Raw genomic sequence first — 24,005 nt, 5'->3', positions numbered from 1 at the left:
AGGTACACAACCAGTAAATAAAGTATGCACGACAAAACCCAACATGTCTAAGACATTCATACGATATAAAACGAGTTCTGACACAAATACTGAAAAACCATAGCAAAAATCAAAATGGTCGAGGTCAACTCGACGAGGGACTAGCAGCACGGCTCTCTAGACAGACGTCAACCTGAAAAGAATAAAATCAACGGGGTGAGTTCAAAGAACTCAGCGGATATCTAACAGATATGTACAATAAGCCATCTAGCAGTAATAACCATGCTTATACAGTAAGAAATACAGAATGAAATATTGTAAAAGCTGTACATACCAGAATCATCTACCTCGATACAATAGCACAAACCAAATACATAAAGCCTCTTGTATGTGCATGTCAAACATATGCAGCAACCAAATACAGCAAGCAATAATAAATGCAATCCATGCAATATGCACATGATGGAATGTCCTGTCGGAGTACACCTATCCTCCTACCCCAAGTACATGGGGGAGCAACGCTCTCATCTCCTCGTCATAATGCGAAGGAGGGATCCCTGTAATGCTACAACGCTACGACACCCTTATCTCGGGTGCGGCCGTGCGGAGCCCTGACAGAGCAACTGCACACACCCTCCTGATGTACCACTATCTCATGAGTGGTTGTGTGTGCAGATCCTGTAACTAGCGACGGGCTCAGACTATAGAGGAGCCGATGATCGCCAGCATGCAAACATGAAAGAATGGTGCATGATACTAATGTGTGTAATAACGACCAATCAGTGCCAGTAAAGAAACAGTATCTCACTATCTCTGTTGAACATATTTTATGTGACAAGTATCAAGAAGGTATATAAACCTAAACAAGTAGCAGATAAAGATGACAACAACATATGCTAAATAGTGACATAACATGGCAGATATAAAGCATATAAAATTACTACTACTAGTCATAGCAAAATCATACACATCGATAGACATATCTAAAGAGATAGATCGAGATACCCGCCTTTCGAAAGTAGTCGGTGTCCGAAAGGAAAACCTCCGTCCAGAAGTCCGATAGCAAGTCGATGACCTAACATCAATTAAATCTAGATATGTTGCAATTGCATCACTGATTTGCAGTAGAAGATGTGTAAGTAATTATACATGACATTCCAGCTCCAGTAGCTGCATGTAGCTCAATAACACTATCCTCCACTACCAAGCAGTTCCTTGCTTGTACACTTAGTTTCTTTGCCGCTGTAACATAAATCAAGGGATCAAGCTTCTTTGTTTTGACATCATCACCTGCAAGGAAGCAATCAAGACTTTGAAATCTCTCCCGTCCAAGAAGATTTTCCAGTGACAAAATAACCGAACTCTTAGTTGCTGCAAAGCAAATAGCAACTTTAATACCCCTTGGCATCATCCATCAACTGTAGGACACTAGGTCGAGACTCTACCGAACCAGATCTAATTATGTCTTTGTATCTTTCAGTCTCCTAGTCCTGGATGATATCGATCAACTTCTCCCTTTTGAAATTGCTGGATGGAGGTGTCTCATAGATCGAAGAAGGCCATCCATTTTCTTTGAAGTACCATCTCATCTTGGGCTTCCCACCGCCGATTCGATTTTGGAGCTTGTCGTAGAAATCGGAGTCCCAGTGCAGCGGCTGCGAGGAGGAGGCGGGGCAGCGGATGATGAAGTGCTCGAAGGCATCATTGTAGGCCTGTCGGTGGAGGTGCTCCGACTCGAGGATGACGCCGTCGCAGTCGAAGATGAGAGCTTCCAGAGGGAACGTGGGGGAGGAGGTGCGGCGGCAATGAGGGTTGCGGCTAGGGCTTAGAGAGGAGAGGGAGATGGCGGAGCTAGGGTTCGTTTTCGATCAGCCTGTGCCCCCTCCCTTATTTCCCCTGTCCTCCGCAATCTCCGCCGACGAGGTCGCGATTTTCCAACCGACGGAAATCGCGACCCTTTCTTTCTTTCCTTTTTTTTTTTAATTCCTAACGGGTTTCGGGTTTAACTCAAACCCAAACCCATCAAACCTTTTTTTTTACCGTATTTTACAGTAGTTGCTAGTGACCCTTGTTCTTTTCCATAACTTGTGATTGATGTCGACTTTAGTTTTATGTTTTTCGTGTAGAGGATAAGATGTTACAAGCAAATTATGTCCAAACACTTGCTAAAGAGAAGGTAGGTGACTTCAGGGAAGCTTGGATAGGCAGGGCCGTCTCAAATATCTCCTTCAATCCCCCAAGCTTCAACCTCCACCGAGGAGGCTTAGGGGACTCTATTAGTGTGAAGGAGATGATGGCTAATACTCCTTACCAAGGACTCGGAGGTCTTGTTAGATTTGAGAGGCGTCGTAAGGTAATCGCCTTACAGTTATACTATTTATTGGATAAATGACAATTCACTATTTGAGTGCACATTTTTTATGTGTTTGATTGGATTTTAAACTCATTTACTAAATGTCCGCAATACGATTCATAGCATGAGAGAATTTGTGATTGGATCACAACTCATGAGCATATCTACATGTGCAATTATGAATGTATTGAAATTATCCCTAGTCGAGGAATTGATGAGCATGAACATCATCGATTCTGTCGAGACTAGCACGTTTAAACTTTTTGGTTAGCTAAACAGTTGATCTTACTGCTGGAGACATTGGATGTTGAGAGTTAAACATGGATGCTGGTTAAAGGTAACTAGTTCATTGGAGTGACCTGCCTTGAGACTTCATATGGTTCGATACATATGTCAATGAAGATTTTAGTGCAGCTTAAGTGCGAATTTCCTTTGATTTGCGGTATTCAAGTCACCTTGGTCATGGAGGCTTATACTTGGATATCTTAAGCAAGCATCTCCGAGGAGGTGTGGACCCGAGATGATCGAGTATAAGTTGAAGTACCTGAAAGTGTTTGAATAACTCACAGAGGATTCACCGCTTCTTGGAAAAGAAGACGTATATCTTGCGTCTGCTTATCAGGATTGTTACTAAAAGTCTTTGGCCAAAGCATTACATGTCAAGAGTATGGTACTCTGGGATACATGTACAAGTAACTTGAATCCATAGGACAAGAAAGCAGCTTGGGCTAGGTGTGACGTAGTCAGCCTAGTGGGGACCGACACATAGATCATATCCTGAACCAAGCAGGTATAAGAAGGTGAAAGGAATGAGACACGTTTAATTGGAGCTGCTGAAAGGTTTAGAAGATGTTCTGGAATCAATCGTTGATTTTCCGATCAATTGGGGATCATAATGTACTATTAGGTGCCACTCATGATCGTTCCGTAATTAATGGTTAATTACGGACGGCCAACATAACCGGGAACCTATTGGGTCACACGCACTACAAGTTCTCCGAATACTTAAAACGAGTTTGAGAATTGAATTATCAGAACGAGAGAAATAAAGTCTGGTTGGACCGGACAAAGGACAAAATGATGGAATTCGTCTTATGAAGACGAAATGAACGAAATCGATTTGTTCAAATCAGAGGTCGTTTGGTTAGTGAATCAAATGATTCAGGTTTGAACCAAATTGAACCAATTTGGTTTGGCTCATGATGGAAGACATTTTAGCAAAACGGAAGAGATGAATTTCGTCTTGTGAAGACGAAGTAACAATATTTATTTGGATCAAATCGGAGTTTGTTTGGTTAGTGAACCAAGCGAACCAACGATGAACTAGCTCGCTACAGTTATTCGGTCTAGTTCAACCCGAATTAGGTTTTGGATTTGTTTTGTTTCTTTTGGGGTTTTCGGCTGCCGCATGAAAAACAAATAACAAACACTGTAGCTCCTTATTAAAGAAGGGATCGCGGCCCCTGTTCCTGTGCTTTTCCCCGCGACGTGCTTTGCTTCTCTCCCGTAACGCGCTGTGCTTCTCTCCCGCGACGCGTTGTGCTTCTCTCCCATTCGACGTGCCGCCTGCGATCTTCTCTGCTCGCCGGCCACCGGAGAATCGACGGGAAGAAGGAAACCTAGCCGCGTCGCTTGCTGGTCTTCTTCTCCGACGATGCGCTGTGTTCCCCAATTATTCTCCTTCCCACAAGAGTGACGCCACCGGCCGCATGGAGAAGGGCTCACGACACCGTCTCCTGCTTCCTGTTCGCGTGGATACCGCCGGCTGCAAGGAGGAGAAACGCGAGCGCGGGACTTCCCTAATCGCGAGCGCTGTTGTTGCCTTGCGCTTGCTGCGACGCCGCCGCTTGTCCGTCCGAGCTTGCTAGCCGTGTGGAAGACGATGGATGGAAACTCTATCTCCAGCGTTGCCTTCCTTCGTCGTCGCGTGCTCCTTGCTCTGTCTCCCACCACTTCTGTTCCGGCCGATCACGATTTCTGCTATCTTTTTTTCGCGTGTGATGTCCACTGGAAGGGAGAAGGCTGATTGGTCTCCAACAGAGGGTGTGGTACTCTTACCTTGGTGGTTTTGTGAAAACCTTGGAACTGATGCAAGGCGTATAGGTCATGATTGACAATTTGACTTGCTGCCCTTGGTCGATCGAATGATTCAGTCGCTGTCAGAAATTATTTTTGACCATCGGAGATGATGCTTGTTGTTGACGGAGTCGCCGCCAGATTTTGCCATCGGAATTTATTGTTCGATAGTCGGAAATTATTTCCAACCATCGGATAGGTTTTCCGGTCGTTGCCTATCAACTTCGGTTGTTTGACAACCATCTATAATCATCTCGGAATCTTATGAAAGTTCCAGAGATTGTTCCATCATCATCGAAAAGGGTTTCTGGTTCTTTGTCTTAAATCGGCGGTCAAAAGGTTGACCACCGAAAACTACACCGTGAATACGATTCTCGGTGATAGTTAGAAAGCCTCGGAACGATCGCGATAAACGTTGTCGCGTGATTTTCAGAATAAGGCTTCTCTCGATTCGATTGTCATCAATCATCGGCTAGTACCAAAGACGATGACACGACTTATGGCTTCCGAAGTCGTTCGGACGAGAGTTTGACATGGATCACCAGTAAAGGCGGGACTTCGACGAGGATCGTTCGATTGATACCAACACCGCTCAACGTCATCATGAGGTACGCGTTTAAAATAATTTATTATTTTGTAAAAATTTTAATTTTTTGCCATGCCTTATACATGTTGTTTCCTGTTTTGCATGCGTGTGTTGTTGTAATAATTAGCTGTAATTATTTGTTTATTTTCGCTGCGCACGTTTTCAAAACATGTAAATACGCGAATTGCATCGGGACGATTCTAACAGGTCCATGAGGCCTGCCTTCGGGGGGCGGCTGAAGGAGAGCCCTAGGAGGCTTGACAATCGGTATTGCCACATCCTAGACTCTCAACCTCTGCTACAGGGCATGTTTTGGACCCCTTCACTGATCAGGGAGCAAGGGACTTTGGTCACCTAGATCATGCAGGCCTTACAGGGTATGTCTTTGACAACGAGTTGGCTGGGAGATGCGGCTGGTAGATGCCAGCTTCGCATTTGGGGAGATGCTATCATCGCATATGGGGGTCGGGGTGGAGGATCCAAATTATAATGATTACTAGAGGCAGACGAAGGCACTTATTATGGGGAGATGCCAGCGGTGCATATGGAGGCAGTCATGAGCAGAGCTCTAGTGGCTTGGCCAGAGAGTTTGGGACTACAGTAGCTGTCATGATTTGTTGGGAACATAGCTAGCGTACTAGGGAAGTCGTGTTGTTGTGCTAATGTCTGTTGAAGAGATGCACAATGAGCTGGTTCTTGCAGCTTTCTGAGTTCTACAGAATAAATAGATGCCAGGATTAACTCACTATGGGAAGAAGTCAATCTTCTTGATTATAACAGTGGTTTTGTAGGAAGAAGAAGATGAGTTTCAGTACTCTTCTCTCCTGCGGTGGCAGTTGTGGGTTGGGTGGCGAGTGGGCTGAGTAGTCAAGAGGTCACCCACTGTGACCAGATCCAGGGTGGCAGAGTCTTGCGAGATTGCAAATGGAGTACTTGTCAGAAGGTGACCTCACAGGTTAGAGAGGAAGACTTCTGCACAGAGATTGATGAGGGGTGGTAGGGGCGAAGAGTACAGGAAGGAGTAAGAAGGGGAAGATGTGGGTCACGGACTGATGCTCTTGAGTTGGATGTAGGTTGATAGAAAAGACGACTGCAGAAATATAGTTGTGTAAGGAATTATTCCACAAAACAGTATCCAATTCACATGGGTCTGATTGTGCATTAAACAGGTCACAATTTTTCATATCCTTTTTGGAACCTCATCTCATTGATCAGAAGATGTTGTAGGGAAATTCATGTACATGATCCTAAATAGTTTAAACATAATATTTGTTGTTGTATTTAGCATGGTTGCTTGATATAATTTTTTTTTCTGGTTTCTCCTACATTTTTGTATGGAAAAATAATTACTACTATTTGGGAGCAATTTAGTGTAAAGTTGGAGAGGTTGAGGTTGTTAGAGAAAACTTTAGTTAATGTAAAAAGGAAGTGATTCAATTGATGTACATGTTAGTCGTGATATAGTTTTATACTTGAGATCCAAACCTAATAACTGACCCTCAATTGCTAGCACTTATGTGACCCCTGATGTTGTAGTAGTTTTAGTTCAAAAGATTTGAATGAAGAGTTCCAATATTCTATATTAGGTTTTAGCTCGTGAATACTACAAACATGGAATCTTCTAAATGAATGATTAGAGGATGCTTTAGACAAGCCCTAGTGGAGTCTACAAATAGGCATATCTGGATCTAGATCTGTTTATTTCTCCATTGGCAACAGCACTCTCCCGTTAACACCATCTTTTTCTTTTCCTTGTATATTCAGTCTTTACTATGGTCCTCCTATCAATTTTTTGACAAGGGAAATATTCTTTCGTTGTAGTTTGATTACATTGCTTTCTCACTAAATTTTAAGAAATTGATGGTGGCATTGTTGGATTATTGTTTAATGAAACTCGATGTCCTTAATATTTTTATTGGCTTTGTTGTGGAAATGGGAAAAAAAAATGGACAATTGGTAGTTGTTGTGTTTGCTTTAAATTATTCATCATCGTACTTAATATAAAAGAATGAAAAGAGAATGACTTGAACCCTGGCCACATGCATATTCCTTTTTCCCTTGTTTTCTCTTGCTGATTAGCAGGTGACCACATCCTCAAGCAACCTGATAGAACAGACAAGAGAAAATCTACATGCTACTACATTATTGTCAGCACCTTTTCCTAAAACAATCATTCTGGGTTTCAGCAAAGGTGGCACTGTAGTAAACCAGCTTGTAACTGAATATGCCAAGTTGATATCTTCACCCCGGTCATTTGATAGAAAGCAAGTCCACATGTATCCAATCTCCAAGGAGGATCTCTTGCTGAGCATCTCTGAATTCCATTATGTTGATGTTGGATTAAATTGTGCTGGTGCCTATTTGACTGATCTTTCTGCTATTAAGGAGATTGCTCGATGTTTGTTGCTTAATAATGCTAGTCTTCGGTTTGTTCTTCATGGGACTCCTCGACAATGGTCTGACCATCATCGTCCATGGATTAATAGAGAAAAAGATACCCTCCTGCAAATGCTTAAAGATGAAATTCATAGATGTGAAGGAAAATTGCAGGTTGAGGAGAGATTCTATTTTGTCAATATGAAGCCCAGTTTGCAGATGCATTTTGAAATAATTCAAGTTATGAATATTACATAATTTTCTGCAGTTGCGGAATTGTAAGTTCCTTGAAGTATTTTTTTTTTTTCTAATGGAAGTTTTTTCTGATCTAAGTTCCATTAACTTTCTTGTGCCGCTAGGCTTTAGTTGCAATTTATATTTATCTTTCTGTGCTATTAATGCCTGCTATTTACTGTAATCAAGGATTCTGGTGTGCTGCTACTTACCAACGTGGGAGATGCACTTAGACTTGTTGGCACACCCATGTGGGTTAATACCTTGTGAGATTCCTGTAGTTGGCTACGTTTTCTTGTAGTGGCATGAAACAAGACAGAATGAATCTTGCTCACGTCCTGTCAATCACACGGGGAGGGGGCCGAGAAGCTAAAAAGCTTGGATCATTCCAGGAAGCAATGACGAGTATCGATCGGCGATAAACAACTAGTAACATATTAGAGGTAGGAGCTGTGGTTAGAGAAGGTGTTGGAAAATTATTTTTCGTAATCAATAAATCGAATATGGATATGGTTGATTATTTCGGATCATTATAAATTAATTTTTTAAGTGAATAAAAAATTAATATATTATTCAGTAACGGAGGGTTAATCCAATATTATCTGACGAAAGTGTTCGTGTATGAGCTATGTTGATTGTCAATTCACGGGAGATCATTAAAGTAAGAAATAGATTGAGAAATCTTTAGAGAAAATAATTAAAAATTGATTGTTTGATTGATTAATTGAGTAATTAAAGATAAAATAATTATTTAAGTTAATGATATTGATTAATTAAAGTTATCTGATTGATTAACATAACATGACTAGCATAACATATGTAAAATTAAAGTAATTAACTTAAGTAAATGATATTTGTAAAACGAATACCTATTTTTGTCTTTACACTTAAAAAAATTGTCTCTTCCCGGTAAAAGAAATTTCGCTCTTTTGGTTCAATTCAATTTTCAAATTGTGAATTATCTTTTTAAGGTTTTTTCTCTTCTTCTCTCCAAAGAGTTCTAAAATTTTAAAAAAAATTTCACGACTCAAAATTTGAAATTGACCTCTTTGGAATAGTAGATCTTTGTATTTTGGGAGGTGATTATCAATCAACTATAAATACGTGGATGGAACAATATCATCTTAAGCCTTGACTTCATTTTGATCTTAAAACTCTTATCTGAAGAGTGTTAATATCGATAGGGATAACTCAATTATCAACAAGATTAAGTATATGACAATAATATCAAGAAATGTATGTTTATTGTCCAAAGGAATGCTTTGATAATTGAAAAGATGTGTTTGTACTTCAGTGGAGTTTTGATGTGCGGTCAAATATATTTGAAATTAGGTCCGTGTTATGTTTAATGTGTGTGTGTGTCTAAGTATATAGGGATTTTGGATAACACACGTGTTCCACATGACAAACTTTAACAGAAGACCCAATCAAGTAAGAAGGATGACATAAGAAAGGATTCGGTGAGTTCGGTATATTCGAGGTACGAGGAGCTGCAGAAGAATACTCTGACGGAGTGAGGACGCACGGGAGCTGTAGGGATGTATACAATAAGCCGAGCTTTTGTAAGAACATCTGCAATTTTATTCATTCTAATGAGAATCATATTGTAGTCAAATGTCTGTGTACAGTTGTCCATTTAATTTATACTGTAGATAACATGGTGTGTGGTGCCACACAGAAGATCATGTTATCGGTTCCTTATAAGTTATAAAGGTGCTCACAACCGTGATGGATAGGGACAAACCATTGAAACGGTTGTAGTATAATTTGGTATTAGTTTATCTTAACTATAAAATTACACTAGTACACTTTGTGTGTATTGAGCAGGACCGATTGAGGTCGTTCGATTTATACTGACTATATAATTGGACTAAACCTCAGTTATCATGAAAGTGCATACTCTTAATCCGGATATAATAACAAGCACATATACTTAGCATATATTTCTTTGATTCATCAAAGGGTGAGATTTATCTCGTTAGATCAAAAGGCCCAATAAGTTAGGAAATAATGTTATGTATATGGTGTGTTGTTGATTATAGAAGGAAACTGTGTCCTATTAAATAGGTTGATGATGTCCTCTTGAGGAGCTCATAAAGATTATCATGTAAACCCTGCAGGTGGACTTAGTTCCGCATGGTAATAAGGTTGAGTGGTACTACTCTCGGACTCAGAAGTTAATTAATTGAATTGTCAGTAATTCGATAATCAACGAACATTCGATATCTTAAACACAGGGAGACTAATGCACTCATGGTAAGAAGGAGCCCATATTGTAATATGGGATTGGTGCGGTAGTTCGATAATAACTCTTTAATGGTATGAGTTATTATTGATGGACTAAAGTTGTGTGTTCGGGGCGAACACGAGAAGTCTTAGCTCATCGGAAGGCCAAAACTAATTCCTCCTCTATGTCCCTGTTGTAGCCTCGGGAAATCCTCAAATCCACCATGGATGAATTCGTGAAGAAACTAGGCATTCGAACCCATACAAAGCAGTGTAATCGATCAACTGATCGATTACACACTTTGGTAATCGATCACCTGATCGATTACAAGCTCCGTAATCATTAAGCAGTGTAATCGATCAACTGATCGATTACACACCTTGGTAATCGATCACCTGATCGATTACCAGGCTTAATGAGGAAAAGTTACAATGTTTAATCGATTCCTTGATCGATTAAAACATCTCGGGTCGAATTGGTTAATTCCAAAATCTTACCAAAATTCTCAGACTGATTGATTTCAATCATACCATGTTTATGAAACAAATCATACCATGTTTATGATTTAAATCATACCATATTTATGTGATGACTAGGCTATAAAAGAAGGGGCTTGCCAAGGGTTGAGGAGACACACGAAACAATCCTTTGGTGGCCGAAACTCTCGGCAGCCACAACCTCCTCTTCCCTTTCTCTTTTCTCCAGAAAAGAGGGAAAGTTTGCTAGCCATCAGAGAGGAGAATTCTGGTGGAGAGATTCTCGAAGGATCGTTGCCAACACAACGTTCGAGAAAGAGGAGAGGAATACAGCAGAAGATCAAGAGGTCTTCGGGTACAAACATCATCCACACAATACAAAGGTGAACGGTACGACTAAGTTATTTCGCTTTTATTAGTTGTAATTACCTTTGTATGGAACCTGAAAACAAACGCAAGAAGCCAGCGATCCGCGGGGCCTCTTGGAAAGTTTCGTCCTTTGTACAAAAATTTTTGTACAAGGGAAATCAACGGAACGATTTCCGAGCGACTCCCTTCAGGAGCGAGCTGGAAGGATTCGATGCATCTAAGTGATGAGAAGTCGAAAGAAAGATTATACAAGATGAGAAAGGTAAAAACGGAGGAGGATTATAGTCAACCAAAGGTCATTTCAAGCACCTAGAGCTGTTCTAGACGACCAGACTCCAAGTGCTTGGATCAATTTCAAGCGCTTGGATATCTAGTCCAGGTCAATGTGATCATTACCGAGATAGATTAAGATGGAGTCTACATCAGCAGAATTCAGGTGCCCGAATTGCAAGGAATCATCCAAAGATGTTAACGAACTATTGTTAGAGTGGATTGAGTTTGAAGAATCTAAGTGTCTGAAAGGCTTCCAAGCGCCCAAAAGTGCCATATTAACACAACAGTCAAATCGAAGTGTGATGTGCGTAGGATATATAACCATTTCTTATACTTTATTCGCACATCTTTATGCTTTTCATGCTGTATCTTATGTATGTTACACCCTTTACCTGTGCATTTGGCATTGTATTCTTTATTTCCTAGTTCGGAGGACTGCTCGTATATTTGTGTGTTTCAGGATGGAAAACGGAGCAAAACAGGCGAAATGGAGCACCTATTGAAGATATGGCAAGACAGGGCCGTGCCTCATAGGCACGGCCGTGTCTATCACCTCCAGGGGCCGTGCCTACATAGCACGGGCGTGCCTTCAACCAGAGATCCAACAAGCCTTGGCCGTGCCCCAAAGGCACGCCCGTGCCTTCCTCCTGCAGCAGCCAGACATGGCCGTGTCCCTCAGACACGGCCGTGTCTCCTCAGAGACACAGAACCATGCCAAGACATGGCCGTGTCCCTCAGACACGGCCGTGTCTCCAACCAGAGGAGCACCTTCCCTTGGCCGTGCCTCACAGGCACGGGCGTGTCTCCCAGCAGAGAGCAGACTTCCTATGGCCGTGCCTCACAGGCACGGCCGTGCCTCCCAACAGAGCTTCAACTCTTCGTGGCCGTGCCTCACAGGCACGGCCGTGCCTCCACCACAGCTGGGCGACCACACCAGGCCGTGTCTCCCAGACACGGCCGTGTGACGGGGGCGTGCCTGGCCGAATTTCAGGGTATTTCGTGGGGGCCTATAAATAGACCCCCTTAAGAGCCCTAGAAAGGGGGGGAGACCTTGGAGAGCCACCGGAGCGTGCTAGAGCCACCGACGCCTCATTCCGGAGCTAGATTCGACGATCCGTTCATCCGTCCGGACACTCCATCGCATCTACATCCCACCTTCGCAGAGATTGCAGTCCGGAGAAGAAGAAGCTCATCGATAAGTCCTATTTCTTGTTTTCTCTTAGATTCTTGGAATAGGATGTATTATTTACCTTCTTCTCTGTATTGTAACCTCCCCGATATGGAGTAGTCCTCCAGATTCTAGGATGTAGGAAGAATCGGGGTTATTGGATGATTGTAACTTTGGATTTGTTAATCTACCATGTTCTATGATATGATTGTGCAATTGCTTTGTGGATTTATGCTTTATGCTTGTTTGATGATATGCTTGTGAATAGTATGAATCCATAAGGGTAGAGATTATTTGGAGTTTGAGGAATTCTTAGGATCGTATACCCGGGACGCCTCGTGACAGGAGGAGAGTCTTAACCGGACCTTCCGAGGGATTGCTTAAGCTGTGAATAATATTTATGAGGGATAACTAACGGTTGCTTAGTGTTGGGGAGAGGTCTCTAAAAGGATACCCTGTGACAGGGGGTAGGAATCTAGTAGTATTCTGGGGCGCCTGAGTGACACAGGAAAGCCTTGAACCAGGCTATCTAGAATCATCTCAAACCAACATAAGTAACATTAGAACACCATTGATTTATTCCGAGGAAGCCTGACGAGGTCTAATTGGATAATTTGGTTAGAATCCCTACAATTGTGTAATCATTGAGGAATGATAGAGGATCCAAGTCAATCAATCAATATCCCGAGGAATCCGAAGTCCTAGAGTCGCTTTCCACATATTGTCACAGTCGAATTATATCTTCGAACTAAGGTTTAGGAACTCTAGAACACTCTTTCTCCCCCACACCAAACCATTTCCTATGAACTCTCCACTCTTATTGTGCTAGGATAGTAATTAATTCCACGGTCCCTGTGGATTCGATCTTTTATTACTTGGCGACATTCCGTATACTTGCGGAACACGCATCAAGTTTTTGGCGCCGTTGCCGGGGATCGTGCGTAATTTTTTACTAAACTTGCACATTAAGTTTTTCTTTTATTTTCTTTTATACACATAGCTTCCATTCATTCTTTTTCATTCTTTTCATATACATTCATTGGTACTATTCTTTGCAACATTAATTTTCTGGCATTTTAATCAATTGTTTTATTGTGTGCATGCGCAGGGCCGACCCAGTAGAGTTTCCTTTTGACCCTGAAATTGAGAGAACTTACCGAAGGAGACTTCACGCACAAAGGGTAAACAATCAGGAAGAATCATCAAACAACATGGCCCAGAAATCTTTGAAAGACTATGCAGCACCACAAATGAGAGGGATGACATCTTGCATTGCCCTACCAAACATAGAAGTAGCAAATTTTGAGTTCAATCCTGGATTTATTGCTATGATTCAACAGAACCAGTTTGGTGGTGGGCCACATGAGGACCCAAATCTGCACTTAGAGATATTCTCCGATGCTTGTAGTACCAGGAGAACACAAGGGTTCAGTTTTGATGTCCAAAGGTTGATACTTTTCAGATTTTCTCTCCGAGATAAAGCTAAAGACTGGTATCATTCACTACCTCCAAATTGTATACATTCTTGGGAGCAGTGCGAAAAGCTTTTCCTGAATAAATTCTATCCCCCAAGCAAAACAGCCCATATGAGAAATTTGATCTCAAGCTTCACGCAAATGGATGGAGAAACCTTATATGAAGCTTGGGATAGATTCCAAGGGATGTTGAGGAAGTGCCCACATCATGGTTTGGAAAGATGGCTTATCATTCATACCTTCTACAACGGAATCAACTATCAGACGAAAGTGTATTTGGATTCCGCTGCTGGAGGAGCTCTCATGAATAAGAGTTTGGAAGAAGCCGAAGAATTAATTGAGAATGTGGCACTGAATCATCATCAATGGGCCAATGAGAGAGGTAGTATGCAGAGAACTCCTGGGAGATACAGTGTAGACAATTACACTAAGCTGAATGCGCAGATAGATGCCCTTAGCAAAAGGGTAGAGAACATGAGTCTTGGAAAGGTCAATGCGGTGGTGACGACATGTGAGATATGTGGAGATTCCAGCCATACGACTGAGATGTGCCAAGCTGGAGCATTTCAAACTCAAGTTTCTCAATATGAACAATGCGATGCAGTTGGCACATACAATCAAAGAAACAACCCGTACTCAAATACCTACAATCCGGGTTGGAGGAATCACCCAAATTTTTCATACCGCAACAACAACAACAAGGACCTTCCTATCAAAGTGCGCAGAAGCCTAATGAAGAAGTATCAGACACCCAGAAAATCTTGAAAATTCTGGAGCAACTTCAAGGTGATGTGGTCAAGATTAATGAAAAGCTTGACGACCACGACAAGAGGATGAAGATGCAGGAGACACAGATAGCTCAGATAAGCTCTTCCCTCTCCTCCAGAACTGTGGGTGCACTCCCAGGCAAGCCAGACTTTAATCCTATGGAGCACTGCAAAGCTATTGAGCTTAGGAGCGGACGGACCTTGAAGGACAGAGAGCCTCAAGTGACTGCTCCTAGGGAAGGTATATCTTTCACCCCAGCCGCTGTGCAACCTCCTTCCTCAGTACCCGATGTTGAAGACACAATGGAGGAAGTTGAGACCGCTTCACCCGCTGGGATTCAACAGAAGAAATCATATGTGAGAAATATTCCTTACCCGCAGAGGCTCCTATACAAGCAAAAGGATGAGGAGTTTGAAAAGTTATACAATAGGGTGAAGGACTTAACGCTGGAAGTACCCCTTCTCGATGCACTCATCGAGATGCCTAAATTTGCAAAATTTATCAAGGGGTTAATGTCTACCAAGGATATCACCCGGCCGAAGAAAGTGGTGGCGCTCACTGAGGATATTAGTGAGAAGATTTTGAACAACAAGATTCCTCAGAAGCTCAAGGACCCAGGTAGCTTCTTTCTCCCTTGCAAGATTGGTAATATTTCAATTGGGAGAGCTTTCTGTGATCTTGGAGCCAGCGTCAGCATTATCCCATATGTGACAAGTGAAAGATGTGGATTTACGGATCTGAAACTTACACCCATGGCCATTCAACTAGCAGACCAGACTTGCAGATATCCAAAAGGAATAGTTGAAGATGTGCCGGTGGAAGTCGGGGGGTTCACAATCCCCACCGACTTCGTTGTACTTGACATGGAGGAAGATCCGTCTATCCCTATTATTCTGGGAAGGTCATTCCTCGCCACTTCTGGAGCAAAAATTGATGTGAAGAACCGTAAGTTGTGAAAAGATCCACTGTTGCCGGTTGGAAGACATCCAACCGAAGAAGAGGAAGTTTGAGTACCACCCAACAATCATGCCGGAAAGGATGCCCGCTCCGGCCGGGCAAATAAGGAAGCTGTGTTCAAAAATAGCAAAATACAAAGTTCCTCCCAGGGGAAGGTTGCGAGAGGGCAACCAATGATCCCTGTACAATATGGAATAAAAATATCCAGTATCAGAGCAAAATAATACATAAAAATATTAGTTATTAAGAGTCTAAGAAAATCACATAAGGGAGCAATTGGAATGACAAGGTCGAAGAATCATAACAAACAACATGAAGTGAAGTGTGAGCAATTTTCGAGAATAGAAATTATTAATGAGATTAAACAATGGGTTAGGCTAGAAGACAACCAGACGAAGTTTGTTTGGGCAAATAGAGTGGTTCAGGTAGATTTAGAGGGTATATAGGGCTTTTCACAATCCAGTGCAGCACCCTCTAGGAAAAAAATAATAAAGTGTGGGCCTTTTAATGAGAAAAATAGAAATGTACGAGCATGATTTAAGAATTTTTTTCCCAATTACTATCTCAGATTTTTCTTTGACACAGATACAATCAAGCTTTGGATCTTCTTGTATAGAGGAAAGATTGCCTGAATTCATTCAATGTCGCAGGGTAACATAAAGATTGTTGTCACCTTTCTTCAGGTGAAGAATGCCATATTTAACAAACCAAAATCTGATTGACTTGAAGTGATATGAACAAAAAATCTTATAATCTTTGTCAATGAAGACTGCTCAATTCTTGTTGAGACTCCGTTACCTATCAACTTCTTATATTGCCAGCTCTATGCACTATGAAGAATAGGAACAAATATCAAAATGTGAATTGTAGTATGAAACGCCTGTTGGACATCGATTTACTTAGTTTATTTATTGAATATCATTCAAATTGATGGGTGAGCACTATCTCTTTTTTAGAGCTTTGATTTCCCCGACTATAACATGTTAGCTCCTCTTCACGTTCCTTTCTGTTTATTAAGGCAAAAAGTGAAACCGTCACCTTATTAGCCTCTCCAAGACGGATCGACATACTTTGGAAGGGAATAAATCATAGGGTCTACACACTAGCGCAATGACCCTTTATATGAGAAAGATTAAACACCCAACGAGGCATTTTTGCACCCGTTGAAAATTGATCCAAAGACCTATTGGGGCAAACACTTATGCAAATACCAACTGCACCAAACTGTGGGAGCTACCTTTCTCTTTATGCGTCTTTCAAGTTGGCAGATGATTACTACATGGTTTTCAACTATCACTAATTAATTTTGTTGGACTTTGAATGGCTATTTTTGCTTGGTTTAATAGTTCATATGATGTACATTTTATACTATTTTTATTACATATATAGCAATTTCGGTGAACTATAAAATGTTCACAATTATACTATTTTTTAAAACAAAACCACTATCGTACAACTAAATAATGTTCACTATCAATGGTAGATATTATAAATCCACCCAACTAAATAATATGCAATTAGAAAGCCAAGATCCAGCTTGAACATAGAAGAAATAATTCTTGGTGGATCCGAAAAGCTTCCCTATCTTGTAGTGGAGTAGCCAAAGCTTGTAAAGTAGCAGCTGGCAGACTGACTATTGATCCTATACATAATCTGGCATACTAATGATGAACTGCATCATGTCTTGCATTGAGCTTCTATATCTGATATTTCTATATCTGATAGTTATGTTCCAGTGCTGAACTTCTTTATTTTAGTTCAAAAGGAAAATTACCTAGAAGTCAAAGCTGTGGCTGTTGAAATGGAAGACTACCTGATTCCCTTTGCGTCTGATGTTCAGCGACCTGACCTCTTTTGCAACACTAGTCTGGAGGCCCGGTGGTCCACATACGATGACACCCACATCCATGATTTCCTTTTGCTTAACAAACAAATTGAATAAATCTAGATAAAAAGAAATACGTTAGTTGCAGATATAGCAGTCATTTTGCAAGCTAGAAGTTGTGTGTATTTATACTGATTGGAAGTGTCAATAACAGGAATCCTTAACAATTCTAACTGACATTTTGCTCACTGAAAGTTTTTAAGGTTCAGAGAGTTGGATAGTTTAAGCGGGAAAAATTAACTGATAGAGTTTAACTTTGATTTCACAAAAAAACTGAACTTTCAGAAGTTTGCTCAACACAGAATTTGGAGTGGGATCACCAATAAAGTTTTTTTTCCAAATAATATATTGCTTTTGTTGAATTAGTAGCAAAAAAAACATATGATAGAAGCCTCAGACAACTATGCAGGTGAACTTTAGAAGAATGAAACATCTATTAATTATAGTGATGTGATAAAAAAAAATACGTACGATAATGTTGTCATTAGTATTAAAGCTATTGAAAGTGTGACACATGAATTTTTTTTTTTCATATTTGTGGGTTTCCATTAGAAGTCAACTCTAAATCACTATGTTTTATATTAATCTATAAAATATTCTGTCAAATGAAAATGAAATGATTTTAATAGAAAAAGATTTAAATGAGCATGTCAGAGTAAAAAATAAGAAGTGTGATAGGGTGCATGGAGTTATGAGTTTGGAATAAAAAATGAAAAAAGAAAAAATATATTAAATTTTACGATAACATATGACCTTATACTAATAAATACGTTTTTCAAGAAAAAAAATACTTGGTCATGTTCAAAAGTGGGAATAATAAATGTAAATTAACTTTCTTATTGTTAAAACAAAGGATAGAAAGATTTGTAAAAATTATAAGGTTAACCTAGAGAAAATTTAACTACCCAACATATATTAATAATGTTAGATATGCACCTCAAACATAATATCAATAGAAGGCAAATATGCACGACTCCTAAAATTAAATGGTAGAAGTTAATGATAGAAAACAAAACATATTTAAGGAAATTATCGAAGAACAAGTATTAAGAGAAATATATGATACGATATGGGATAAGATAACATTAAAATTAAAAATAATAACAAAAAATGTATTTGGTGAGGCAATGGGTCATGCACTACCAAATAAAGAATCTTAATAGTGGAATGAGAAAGTACAAGGGAAAGTAAAGGAAAAACGAATAGCCTATAAGATATTATATACTTGTAAAAACAAGGAAAAGTTAAAAAATATATATAATAGCCAAGAAAGTAGTGCATTAAATAAAAAATGAAACTTATGAATGCTTATATCAAAAATTATATACAAAAGAAGAGGAAAAGATTATTTATAGAATAGTTAAAGGGAGAGAGAGGAAGACAAGAGATCTTATTCAAATAAAATGTATTAAAAATGAATAAAATATAGTACTATTGAACGATGGAGAAATAAAAGGGTCATGAAAGAGGTATTTTCATCAACTTTTTAATGAAGATTTAAGTGACAACTTCACTCAAGTAATTTAAGTAGGTGAAATGAATATAAAAATTTAAATTTTTATCATAGAATTCAAATTTCAGAAGTAGAATAAACTTTAAATTGGATGAAAAATAAAAAAATAGTTGAACCTGATGATATTCCAATAGAGGTATGGAAGTGCCTAGGAAAATAAGATATTGAATGATTATTATATTGCAAACAAAAAAAACCTAATCAGTGGAGGGTAAATACTTTAATTCCCTTATATAAGAACAAAGGAGATGTATAAAATTGTATGCAAACTATAAGGGTATTAAATTAATGAGTCATATCATGAAATTTTAGAAAAAAATTTTAAAAAAAAAGACTAATGAAGAAGATCACGGTGACCGAAAATTAATTTGATTATGCCTGAAGTCAACAACAGAAGCAATACATCTTCTTAGATAACTAATTAAAACTTATGATAAAGTCCCAAGGAAAATTATATGAAGAATTCCAGAAAAGAAAGGTGTTAGCATAGTGTAGATTGAACTAATTAAGGATATGTTGACATATTGACGAGAGTGAAGACTTCAGGTGGATTAATCGAAGCATTTTCTATCAGAATAAGGTTACATCAAGGATTAACACTCAGTCCCTATCTTTTTACACTAATCGTGGACGAGCTCACTAAATACATCCAAGATACGGTACTGTGGTGCTTGTTGTTTGTAGATAATATTATTTTAGTAAATGAATCATTTTAAAGAGTAAATATTAAACTAGAATCATGCGAGAAACACTAGAAGTGTAGGTTTAGTAGAGTAAAGACAGAATATATAAAATTTAAATTTAGTAATATTAGATAAAATAAGACAATTATTAAGATAAAAGACAACAAATTGTTTGTAACTGAGAGTTTTAATATTTAAGTTCATTTTTGCAAAAGGATAGAGGGATTAAGTGAGATGTCTTACATAGAATATAAGTAGGATAGTTGAAATGGAAGAAACTGTTAGGTGTTCTTTGTGATCGTAAAGTACTTAAATAAAAAGGAAAATTTTACAAAATAAAAGTTAAATCTGTTATGTTATATGGAGCTAAATGTTAGGCTATGACTCGAGCATATAAGTAAAAAATGAGAGTTGCAGAGATAAGAATGTTTAGGTAGATGCGTGGACATATAAGGATGGACAAGATAAAAAATAAAAATATTAGAGAAAAAATAGAATTGCACCTATTGAGAAAAAACTTCTAAAGATACATTTAAGATAGTATGAATATGTATGTAGAAGACTAATAGATGCTCCAATTAGGCGATATGTATATGTCAAATGAAGAAGAGAAAGACTAAAGAATATTTAGTTAGTAATAATAAAATAAGATAAAATTTATTTAAATATAAATGATGATATAGTAGGGGATAAAACTTAATAGCATAAAAAGATCTATATAGCCGACCCCACCTAATGGAATGAGGCTCGGTTGTTGTTATCGTTGTTGTTAGTCTATAAGATGAACTAATAAATTATGTTCAAGATGAACCCCTTAATTTATGTTTTTTAGTGATGATATTTGTTAACGACGAGAATGTAATTAAGCTAGAATTATGGATAAAAACTTTAGAAACTATAGGTTTTAAAATATAGAGATGTAAAAATGAATATTTAAAACATTTTAATCACAAGAAAAGAAACAATGGAATCATAAAGATGGATGAAGTTTAAATCATTGCAAGAATTTTAAATTTCTTGGATTTATTATTCAACAAAAAAATATTGATGAAAAAATCATTAAAAGACAAAAAATCAATGGTCAAACTAGAAAGGTGCATGTGGAACCTTGTGTAATGATTGTGTCTCCTTTTGGCTAAAAGAAAAGTTTTAAAAATTGTGGTAATCACGAATTGAAATCTCAAGTTGGGATAAAGTTTAGGTCCTTGTATGGCTCGAGATGTTGTCATCAATATCGGTATAAGTATCAAAGGTGTGAAAAAGAGGAGAAGAGGATGCCGGTGTTAGAGGTAGAGGAGTAAGAAATGAGGAAGCATACAATTATGAGTGGAGCTAGTGATGAAATCTGATGAAGCTAGGATTTCAATTTTGACACAGATGAGGAAGAAGCTATTGCACCAAAGAAAACTATGAAGGTGTGCCAAGTTTTATGGAATTGGTCAATGAAGGAACTACAATTATTCGTCGACCATATCGAGGATCTCACATGTCAATGAAAGAAGGTGCAATTATGCTCCAAATGTTTTAGTCGACCAATTGAATGATATTAGGGGATATTAATATATTGAAAAGATTGTTAGTGCAATCATATCCAAGTGGTGGTTGAGTTCAGCCAAGTGGTTTTGATGTTTGAGTCAATGTTTGTATTGTGTTTACTGATGAGGTTTGTCAAGTGTGCAGGTGCAAGGTTACTTAACAAGGTGTTGTAGGTATTATAATGCATGAAGCACAAGTAGATCAAGGTTAACTGAAACAGTTCGAGCAAGTTGGAAGTCCAAGAAGGTCAACAGTGATCTAATGCTTAGCGGTTGGAAGTCCAGTGGGTTAAATAAAATACTTGGTAAATGAGGAAGACTTGTAGGTAGTGGTGGCCTCTTAGCATGTAAGATTCGGATGTGAGACTTCTTGGCATACAAAGAAGTCCAAGAAGTGAGACCTCTTGAAAAGTAACTCATGGTGAGTTGTGAGAGTCAAGTAACCTTGAAATTTGGGTTTTAAGTTAAACTTGACTTTAGCAAAGACTCAACCTTAAAATTGGTTGTCCCCAATGATCCGACTGACCAAAGGTTGAATTCAGTTGGCTACAACTTTCAATTTACTATATGTGAGTCAACTCACACTAATTTGCTCACAAATAGAATGTTTATGTTTAGGGTGGAGTCATCTAGGCACTCGACTGGGGCAAGATCATGAGGTAGTTGACTTGTTTCTTGATAATTATCAATCTAATAGAAAAAGGCTAAGATTGTTAGATGACTTCCGTGATGTAGAGCTCTAGTCAACTAGAAGTTAATTGAGTCGATTAAAGTATTTGTTGCAAAGAAGCAGGCTGATGCAACCAAGGATTCAATCAATGGTAAAAGCATGAGTCAAGTCAACTATTTTTGTGTAGAGCAACTATTTTGAGAATAAGTGCATTTACTTGAAGGCGATAAATATTGGACCAAAGGGTGCTTGTGAAGACAACAAAAACTACTGAAAGTGTTCATTCTCAACATCCAATGTTCTCTTTTCTTGTTCTTTTTTGTAGTCTTCATTTTATAGTTAAGCTTAAGGTTTCCATCTTTAAGCCTCATATTTGTTTCCATTCTTACTTATGCTTATTGTTGTCTTATTTGTAAGAAGAAGAAATGTAAAATATTTCTTTTTTACCTATGAAAGGAGAAAATTAATGGTATTCGAGGAGTGACTCACCAAATGAGGCATAAGCTACAGAGCTAGAACTAAAGGTTCCAAATCACGTAAATTGATGTGTTAGCATTGGTTCAAGTTCTTATCTATTCAACCCCCCCCCCCCCCCCCCCCCCCCCCCCCTTCTTCATTTACAGGTTTTAACAAGAATGATTGAGGATTTTTTACTTATGGATTGAAGTGTCAGGTAGGTTATTAAGAAGTATCACACTTAAAACATTAATATATCATGGATGAGAATGCTAACATGGATGTGTGGAGTAAACAAAAAAAAAAATTAGAAAGTAGAGCAATTAGGTGTACTTCAATAATAACAACAACAACAATCAAACCTTTATTCCAATAAGTGGGATTGACTATATGGATCCTTCTACGCCATTAGACTTAATCCCCTATATTCTCATCAATATTTAAATGAATTTTATCCTATTTTATCGTTGCTAACTATTTTTTTCTTTGATCTCTCTCTTCCTCGATTAATGTGTATATTTATCATAGTCTTACATCGCCTAATTGAGGCATTTATTGATCACCTAAGTATATATTTATATCATTTTAAAAGTGACTCTTGGAGTTTTCCTTCAATAAATATAACCCCGACTTTCTCTCTAATATTCTTATTTCTTATCTGTTTATCCTAGTATGTCCGTATATCTATCTTAACTTCTTTATCTCTACAAATCTCATCTTCTACTCATATGTTCACTCATAGCCTAACATTCAATTTTATATAATATAATAGGTCTAACCACCATTTTATAAAACTTCCCTTTAAACTTTAGAGGTACTTTACAATTACAAAAAACACTTGATATCCTCCTCAATTTTAACCTTCATGCTTATATCCTATATAAAATATCTCTATCAATCTCTCCATGCTTTTGCAAAAATGAACCTAGATACTCAAAGCTCTGAGTTATAAGGAATTCGTTAATTCCTATCTTAATAATTGCCTTGCTACATTTACTACTACTAAATTTAAATTCCATATATTTTATCTTTACTCTATTAAGTGTAAAATCTTTTGCTTTTAATATTTTCCACTAAGATTTAAATTTAGCATTTACTCCTTCACGTGTCTTAGTTGTGTCTAGTGAGTTCATCCATGACTAGTGTAAAAATATATGGACTTAGAACTGATCTTTGATATAACTCTTCGATTAATCCACCTGAAGTCATCACTCTTGTCATTACATTCTTATATATTCTTAATTATTTTAATATATGCTACATGTTACACTATTCTTTTGTAGAATTCTCTCAGAACTCTATTATAATTTCCTTATAGGGAACTTGCAGTATATAATTTCTCCCGAAACTTTATTATAAGTTTGTTCTAACTCAATGAAATCATGTATAATTCTTACTTTTTTTCCTAATACTTTTTAATCAGTTATTTGAAAAAATGTATAACTTCTGTCATAGATCTTTCAAGCATAAATTCAAATTGATTTATAATCACTTTAATCTCTTTTTTTTCTATCACTCATTCCCAAAATTTTATGGTACGATTCATTAGCTTAATGCTCCTATAATTCAAATAATTTAATATGTCTCCTTTATCTTTATATAGGGGGATTAGAGTACTTATCCTCCACTGATTAAATATTTTCTTCATTTTCAATATCAGGTTGAATAACTTCGTAAGTCATTCAATACCTTACTTCCTTAGACACTTATATACCTTTATTGAAATATCATTTGTTCAACCGTTTTTCCATTTTGCAACATATTTAATATCCCATTCTACTTTTAAAATTTAAATTCTCTAATAAAAATTTATTTTTATACTCCACCAACCTACTTAAATTTCCTAAGCTAAGTTGGTCACCTAAACTTTCATTAAAAAGTTAATAAAAATACCTCTTCCATTGCTCCTTTATTTCCTCACATTCACCAGTACTCTATTGGATTTA

General features: G+C 38.1%; 3 protein-coding genes, 1 non-coding gene and 1 pseudogene across 4 annotated transcripts in view; 2 read left to right on the top strand and 3 right to left on the bottom strand.

The window, feature by feature from the left end:
- Positions 1 to 755: 755 nt before the first annotated feature.
- On the bottom strand, positions 756 to 1,772 carry LOC141836620 (haloacid dehalogenase-like hydrolase domain-containing protein At4g39970; annotated as a pseudogene).
- On the top strand, positions 1,720 to 8,124 carry LOC141836047 (uncharacterized). The gene is made up of 4 exons (XM_074723453.1): positions 1,720 to 1,773; positions 2,087 to 2,308; positions 7,077 to 7,648; positions 7,794 to 8,124. The coding sequence occupies exons 1-3, from the start codon at positions 1,720 to 1,722 to the stop codon at positions 7,626 to 7,628; spliced, it is 828 nt and encodes a 275-aa protein (XP_074579554.1). The 3' UTR covers positions 7,629 to 7,648; positions 7,794 to 8,124.
- A 5,093-nt stretch (positions 8,125 to 13,217) lies between these two features.
- LOC141836046 (uncharacterized) lies at positions 13,218 to 15,316 on the top strand. The gene is made up of 2 exons (XM_074723452.1): positions 13,218 to 14,140; positions 14,197 to 15,316. The coding sequence occupies exons 1-2, from the start codon at positions 13,218 to 13,220 to the stop codon at positions 15,314 to 15,316; spliced, it is 2,043 nt and encodes a 680-aa protein (XP_074579553.1).
- On the bottom strand, positions 13,702 to 13,807 carry LOC141836774 (small nucleolar RNA R71). Its single transcript, XR_012602491.1, has one exon. It is a non-coding gene; the product is annotated as a small nucleolar RNA R71 (small nucleolar RNA).
- A 1,393-nt stretch (positions 15,317 to 16,709) lies between the features above and the next one.
- LOC141836339 (ferric reduction oxidase 7, chloroplastic-like) overlaps positions 16,710 to 24,005 on the bottom strand; it is a 29,317-nt gene continuing 22,021 nt past the window's right edge. Inside the window, exon 9 of the mRNA XM_074723806.1 lies at positions 16,710 to 17,261. Within this exon, the coding sequence (XP_074579907.1) occupies positions 17,092 to 17,261 (170 nt within the window). The 3' untranslated portion in view covers positions 16,710 to 17,091. The remainder of the gene's footprint in view (positions 17,262 to 24,005) is intronic.

The sequence above is a fragment of the Curcuma longa genome, chromosome 10, assembly GCF_044706935.1.
Source record: "Curcuma longa cultivar G26 ecotype Majalengka, Jawa Barat chromosome 10, ITB_CL_G26_1.1, whole genome shotgun sequence".
In the NCBI taxonomy this organism is placed as follows: Eukaryota; Viridiplantae; Streptophyta; class Magnoliopsida; order Zingiberales; family Zingiberaceae; genus Curcuma; species Curcuma longa.
Note: the sequence above shows the minus strand (reverse complement) of the source record. Positions and strands in the feature narration are given on the sequence as shown.

What these genes read in the sequence shown, in the direction of transcription:
- LOC141836047 (XM_074723453.1), top strand. Translation starts at nt 1,720, where the DNA reads ATGACGCCGTCGCAGTCGAAGATGAGAGCTTCCAGAGGGAACGTGGGG. An exon ending in GAGGGAACGTGGGGGAGGAG is followed by an intron (nt 1,774 to 2,086) that starts GTGCGGCGGCAA and finishes TGTCGACTTTAG; the next exon opens with TTTTATGTTTTTCGTGTAGA. An exon ending in ACCAAGGACTCGGAGGTCTT is followed by an intron (nt 2,309 to 7,076) that starts GTTAGATTTGAG and finishes GCTGATTAGCAG; the next exon opens with GTGACCACATCCTCAAGCAA.
- LOC141836046 (XM_074723452.1), top strand. Translation starts at nt 13,218, where the DNA reads ATGCGCAGGGCCGACCCAGTAGAGTTTCCTTTTGACCCTGAAATTGAG. An exon ending in TCCAGCCATACGACTGAGAT is followed by an intron (nt 14,141 to 14,196) that starts GTGCCAAGCTGG and finishes AATGCGATGCAG; the next exon opens with TTGGCACATACAATCAAAGA.